General features: G+C 43.4%; 1 protein-coding gene across 1 annotated transcript; it reads right to left on the minus strand.

The window, feature by feature from the left end:
• Window positions 1–865: 865 nt before the first annotated feature.
• Window positions 866–3,497, minus strand: LOC104525553 (gamma-aminobutyric acid receptor-associated protein-like 1; the record flags this gene model as incomplete). Its single annotated transcript, XM_010168735.1, has 3 exons — window positions 866–931; window positions 2,357–2,475; window positions 3,419–3,497. Coding segments are annotated over 3 exons (264 nt in total), but the record flags the coding sequence as incomplete, so codon positions are not given.
• Between the last annotated feature and the right edge of the window lie 3,774 nt (window positions 3,498–7,271).

Raw genomic sequence — 7,271 nt, forward strand, 5'->3', positions numbered from 1 at the left:
GTTAGACGAGCAGCCATGGTGGACACATTTGGTATTCTCAGTCCTGTCTCAGAGCTAAAGTGGGCGAGTCATTCTCTTGAGGTCCTTTCTAGCCCTGTCTTTATGAGTTTATCAGTTGGCTTCACTGGAAGGAACAAAAGGATCGTCTCAAATTTTTCCATCCAGCACTTGCAATTTAAAGCAACAAAGAAAAAAATTCCTTCCTTCTTTCCCCCAACCTTTATGTCTCACAGCTGAGGAGTTCCCAGCTCTCAGAATTAGCCCTTCTAATACTGATGGAAGCTATGGGAAATGCAATACTCTTGAAACACTTTACAGGTAGCAGCTAGAGTGAGGACTGTCAGCACAGGACAGCCCTGTGGGGGCAAAGTGAAGTATTTCACAGCTCACTGATGCTCACAGGAGTGCAGCCCGTGCCACAGGCAAGGCGTGACAAGGTCAGAGTACAATACATGGCATGCCTTCCCCATCCAGTGAAAGGGTTACACAAAAATGGTCACCATGCCCAGTCATTCTCCTGGAGCTCTACCACACTGGCTTATCTAGCAGGCTCCAGTACTGGCTAACTTCTTCCAGCTGTGGTAAGATAAGAACTATGAATAGTGGAGTCTCCCCATCCTTCAGCGCAGAACCCCTTGTTAGCCTTCCACTTCACCCTTTCATACACTGTCCCCTTACCCTCCCTCCCCTCAATTTAAAAAATAATGGTTATAATTAATGCATGGAAGGTGATGGCATTGTGCATGTGGTTCACTTCCAGTTCTCTCCCCCTCTTCTCAGGCAACCTCCTTCCTCCTCTCCAACATCCCCCCCCCCAAATCCATTCCATCAGTCCATCTCGACTGCATGCCTGGGGGGCTGGTGCTCACTTGCCGTAGACGCTCTCATCGCTGTAGGCCACATAGAGAAAATAGTCCTCCTCGTGGTTATCCTGCAAGGGAAGAAGGGAGAAAGTAACAAACCAAAGCTCTGTAACTCACTACAGGTGAAAAAGCCCAACAAAGAGAGGCTTGTAACAAGAGCGTGTAATCTCTCTTTCACTGTTTCTCCCCACCGAAGGCGTCGCTTCCTCTACCAATGAGAACGTATGGCAACTCCCTCTCTTTGGCCACAGCTCTGCTTTTAAAATCAGGCATGTCACATTTCTGGACACACTGAATTTACTTGAAGAGCCACAGCCACAATGTGCTGCAAACATGCAACAGAAACTGCTCTGACTGTTGCAGGCTGTGCAGCAGCATCCCAGCACTGGTATGGCCTTAAGATCTAGAGGAGAGACTTGGGAGGCTTTAACAAGTCAAAAATCACTTCTAGGTACTTCAACATTTGATAAACATGGTTATATTTCTTGGTTTTCAGAACACTTTAACAAGTAGCTGTATTTCTAGTTCTGTTTTACATATGGACAGTAAAGCTGAGTGACACAAGAAGGCTGCAGAGCACCAAGAACAGAGTCCTTAGCTCAGCTCTGGATAATTAAACGTACTTTCCTCCTACATGTCCAGATTTTGAAAACTCCCTGCATGTGTTAATCTTGTATTATCTTCATCAGTCCACATACATACACTTTGTCTATTTACTGTCAAAAAGTGACAGGTCAAATAAGGCTCACAGCACCATACTGGAGCTCTCCTATTAAAACACCCTAACACAGCAAAAGGAGAAATCAAGGAAAAATCAATCCAGGCTGCAGAGCAGCAATAATATAATGGCTATATAATTGAGGAACATTCCTCTGATGGACATAGAATATGCCTTTAAAGTCGATCAAATAACACAGCTCAGTAGAAATGCTGGGCAGCAATGTTCACAGTGTCCTACAAGGTCCTCACATATACAGTACAAGCGATGAAAAAGTAATTATGAACAAAGAATAAGTGTTCCTTGACAACATATTTATAGACAGTTGGTTGCCCAGGGGTACTGTGTTCTTCTACTGGCTAAAAGGAAATCTCTTTTGTATAAACAGGAAAGCTAGTGCATATGTTCTGCTCCCCCCAACACAATCTTTCCTCTGAAATACAAATAATAACGTGGTTTATTTCAATACTTTGTTAAAGTAGTAGGACCAACATATCACTGCTGGGGCAACTATTCACCACGTGATATGACAAGCCTTTCAACTAGCAAACAAGCAGTTAAAATGATGAGGTCCCCGGGTTCCTCTTTAGAGCTGCAGGATGGAACTTCCCTAAACAGGTGATGGGATACAGCCCAGGCTAAGTGGGTCTGTGTTGAGGCACCTGTGACCAAGTGGAAACCTCTGCCAGCTGAGTAGTGCTCAGTTGTCGTTCAGTAAGGATACGCATTCTTCCGGACACTCCAACAAAAGGAGAAAGAGCTGGGCCAGGCTTACCTCATACAGCTGGCCCATGGTAGCACTGGTGGGAGGGATGGTATTATTGACAAAGAAGAACAGGGCATCCTCTGGCCTCAGGTGGATCCGCTTTCGGATTAAGAAGTAGAATTGGCCAACTGAAAAGGAACACAAAACTTTAGATGCAGAAAGAACATTTTGGGGTGGTTTGTTTTGTTTTTTTTTACCCTAACCATGGTTATTTTCTTTTGGTGGTAGAAGTTGCATGCTGTATGCAAAAAGTAGGGAAAAATGAACAATGTGGGAAAGAAAGCAGTAACTTCATGATTGTAAACACATTAGCAGCCAATCCTCTTGGAGCTGGCAGTTTTTCAGGCCTCATATCCTCTAAATCCACACTTCACCTACTATGGGATGAAATGCTCTACTGCAGGGATTGGTGGGAAGACCTCTAGCTAGTGTAACCTTTAAATCTTATAAGGACACCTCAGAGAATCTAGCCTCGGTTTAAATGGTCGCACCATTCCTGAACCCAAATTCCTGACTACTTGCCTGACCTGTGTTGTACAAGAAAGTATTCCATTATATACTGCAAGAAAAATAAATGCTGTTTCTTTAACTCATTCATGTTCTCAAATGAAAACAAGTGTAATGACTCACAAAATGGCCATGACCATTCGGAAAAGGAACTTTGTAGCCATGACTCCAACCACAGAGGTGGAAAACAGTGGGACTATTTCAAGAACTTGTCTCTTCCTGCAACAAGGATCCAGTCTCAGGCAAACCTGCAGCTACGTCATCACTGACTGATGATTATGCTACTGCCTATGATACACAATTCAGTCATTTTCATCATGGCTAGAAGTCAGCAGTGACACATGCACGTTAGCCGAGCCAGTGGGATGCCACAGAGGATTTCAGAGAATTCTGCATGTTGTAATCCAGGCTGTAAGGTACATAAACATAACAAGGACAGCCAGACAAACAGGGGTAAAGATGTGGGGTCTGCCTGTGTATTTTCTTGGTGCTGATCATAGAATAAAAAGCATTTCTGAGACCTTCTCACTGAAAATTAGGACGAAAAGAGGTAGATTTTGTTACCTGTGAGGTCAGAAGGCACAAGATACTTCCTTTTGTCTAGGTCAGGTACTCTGGCTTTTGGTGCTTTTTCCACAATTACCTGGAGACAGAGAGAGTGAGAGAAAGCAAGAAACAACCCATGAGTACCATAAAATGAAATGGACCAAAAAGTATCAGTGGAAAAGGATATTACCCCTGGAGTGAGATGGTGCTACCAGGCCTTTAGAAATTTTGTTGGTTTATAATAAATACACAACATTCAAGAACAGACAGGTGAGAAGAAGATGTAAAATCACTGGCAATAGCTGTGCTGGGAGCCTGGGATCACAGCAGTAAGCACAGTGCATAAAAAATGGAGACTGGAACAGACATAAAAATAAACCATAATAGCCAAGGGGGAAAAAAAAAAATCAGGTCACCTTGATGGTCCCAATGCAGGTTAATTTTGTATGAAGGAGCTGCCAGGAGGCTAATACATGAACACAAGAAGTATCGCAAGTAAGTTGAACTGTTTCCAAGTTACAGTTCCAAACTGCCTGGCACAAAATCAGCCCTAGTCCCAGGAGTGCTGCATCCCAATTTCTACATTCACCAATATCAAGTGCTCTAGAATGAAGTAAAGAGTTAAAGAGAAACTAGAGCTCATTGGGGAATGTTGGGTTTGTTTGTTTGTTTTTTTTTCTTTTAATCCTCAGTTCTTCAGTAGTTATCTTCTACTCTGAAATTCAGATCCTTTAAGGTTATTTTCCCTACTTCATATAGTTAAGGACATTTCTTTATTCATATAAACATCTAATAAAAAACAGGCTACCATCTGGGCATCTGGACCCACAGAGACCTTTGGCACAAAATACTAATCCTCATTATATTCTAATGTCGTTACAAAATAGAAAAATATTAAACTGAGCAGCTTTAAGGTCAAACAGACAAAGAGATCTTTTGCTGCAGGAACATTTTTGTTACCAGAGCTAGGCAAAATGTTTACCTCGGAAGCAGGAAGTATTCCAAAGTGACCTGATCTTTTTCCATGAAAAGCCCTGGAAACCCTTCCAAAGGTTTGAAGTATGTTTCCACAGAACTACTGGGTTTGTGCAGAAAAAAATTGCAAGCAGTGTTGTTTTGTATGGTTTTGGCTTTTTTGTGATACATATTTTTGAACTGGTACGAGTTATATTACATGATTCAATCTATGTGACTTGCTGTTCTGCAGAAGCCATTTTGACCATCTAAACAGGAAGCTGGATTTTCTGAATCTCCTCAATTTTTTAATGCCATGAAACCCTATAATTGTAAATACTCCATCTGAGACACTGTGGGACCAATTTCTAAGGGCTCCATGCTTCCATAGCTCTTTGGTAACCCAAATCAGCAACTATATCTGTTGTATAACAGAAAAGGTTGAACTGCTGCTGACTAAGCCTTCTTTGAAAGCAAAATAGTGTTACCATGTCAGTGAGACATTGTGCCAGAGGAAAAAGTTACGATGGTGAGCTTGGTGTACTTAGCCTGGACAACTCATAGACTCATTAAGGTTGGAAAAGACCTCTAAGATCATCAAACCCAACCATCAACCCAACACCACCATACCCACTAAACCATGTCCTGAAAAGGTGCCATGCTAACCCAACTCGACTCCTTCTAGATCCAAGTGATTTTCTGCAAAGCATGTCACACCACAGAGATGACAGTTTGGACATCTGTGTTCCATTTGGATGCTGCCAACAGAGCCAAAACCCCTGAAAATTCTAAGTTTGTTTTTAAAATAGAAATGTAGTTGTCTCTGCTAGTTCAAGAACTTCAAGCACCTCAATTAGTACAAGGCATTCAAGCTCCTTCAGGCAGCTTGTGGTAGGACATGCGTTTCTGTACAAGATGTGGCCGGTAAATGCTATAAAGGAAGGACAGTTCCGCCACCTCACCAACCAGGTGCAGGCTGCACAGCAACAGCACTTTGCACATTTTTAACCTGTACATCCAGCAAGGCGATATCTAACACAACACATCGCATGGAGAGAAACCTTTAGTTCTTGTCTCCAGTTTCAAAAACTCCTGACAAGCAGAACTGCTAGCTAGCAGCACTGATGTGACCACTCAACTCAAAAGGGTGGTTTGTAGCTTGGCCGTTAGATAATAAAGGAAAAGAAGTCATGTCTATGAGGAAGAGGTGACGGTGTTGGGGCTTCTAAGCCCCTAGGAGAGATTTAAATCAGATCATCACTGAGCCGAAGAGAGATCTCCCTCTTGCAAAGAGGCAGGGAAGGAATGGAGGTACTCTGCTAATCTGATTATCAACTGTAGTCAGTTTGCCTGATAACACAGGTATCCCTTCTGAAGCACTAAACCCTTCACCCACACAAACAAACATACAAAGAAAATCCAAAGGGCAGATACAGATTATGTCTGCTGTTGCTGGGTGGTGACTGTGGTAATGTGGGACCGTGCCAACAGTATAATCTCAGCAAAATGCTGAGATGTATCAGGGCACTGCAGTGTAGGCAGCCAAACAGATGTCATCTTCAAGGATCCTGCTGTTGGGAAGGGCAGAGACAGAAGTGATGTAAAGAACAGTTGTCTGCTGCATCCATTTGTTCCATACGCAGCTCTGACAACAGGCTACCCCCCGACAATTCCCATCTGGGCCTTGCCATGCGTTGTTTTCATTTCATCTTCATTTATCCTTAAGTATAGCACACCTTGTTATTCTGGTCCTGGCTTTCTCCATAAAGATCTGCTGATGACTCCATCTTGACCTTCTTTTACCTCTTGCCAGACCAGGTCTGCTCCCGGGCTCCCCACACGGCTCTTCCAGACACATCTATCATGATGTGCTGTACAATCTGCCATCTTAATCCTCAGTTTACAGCTTGTCTCCCTCCTGACCTCCAGAGCCCTCTGCGGTCCCCATCATAAAACACAGAACCACACACACTTCAGTGCTGACTCGCTGTGTGCTCAACCTGTCAGGGGTCCCAAAACTAGCTGGGACAAACGCACCCAAATACTGACTTCCAAAAACTTCTGCAATTCCAGTTGAGGACCACTCCCAAGATAAAAAATGGTGCTAGTCTAAAAACATGGGGTGTAACCGCTCCCCCTTGCCCTTAGGTACGAGGGAGGGCAAGTTATTTTGCATGCAGTACCCCTGGGCTGTAAATCTAGGACAGAATTCTCCACTGGGGATGGAAAGAAAGAACATTTGCAAAACGTTTATTAAAAAGGAATAAAAAAACCCGTCACGATTAATTTGATTTGTCATTTCTTTTTTTTCCAATTATTATTAGTAATTATAAAGCACAGGCACTCCAAAGGGACCTAAGGATGAGGAAGCAAAGTTTAGCTAGAAGATGACCTTGTTTTCCAAGTGATGGTTTTTTTTCCACAGGATGATTAAACAGGAAGGCAGGAAAGTATCATTTTCTCTCATGCGAAAGAACAGAGCAAGACTGCAGCTAGAAGACAGGCCAAAATAAAGTAAAATAAAAATAAAGGGAAAGTATCGGGTGACACGGATTCAGACCTTGTTTTCTGCGAAGGTTAACCCACTCATTGTTCTCCTCCATTTTCACAGAGCTCATGGTAAGCTCCTTCCCCACCCCCCAACCCCACGCACGCAGGCTGCCAGAAAAAGCTTCGCAGCATTCTCGCTGCCGAGTTACTGCGGATCCCAGAAAGAAAAGGGTGTTTCACCCCGCACCCACCCCCCAGCGCAGACCCTCCTACACAATGAGCCACAGCTCTGCGCTACGGACAAAAGCTGCCTGGGATGAGAATCGGGACATCCAGAGAACAAGCATCTTTACTAATCTCATTTCTTTTGGCTTAAAAAAAATAAATAATAAAAAAAAACCCAACCCAGCAGCCGAGGTCCAGCAGC

Source organism: Antrostomus carolinensis, unplaced genomic scaffold (genome assembly GCF_000700745.2).
Source record: "Antrostomus carolinensis isolate BGI_N321 unplaced genomic scaffold, ASM70074v2 scaffold46255, whole genome shotgun sequence".
Classification (NCBI taxonomy): domain Eukaryota; kingdom Metazoa; phylum Chordata; class Aves; order Caprimulgiformes; family Caprimulgidae; genus Antrostomus; species Antrostomus carolinensis.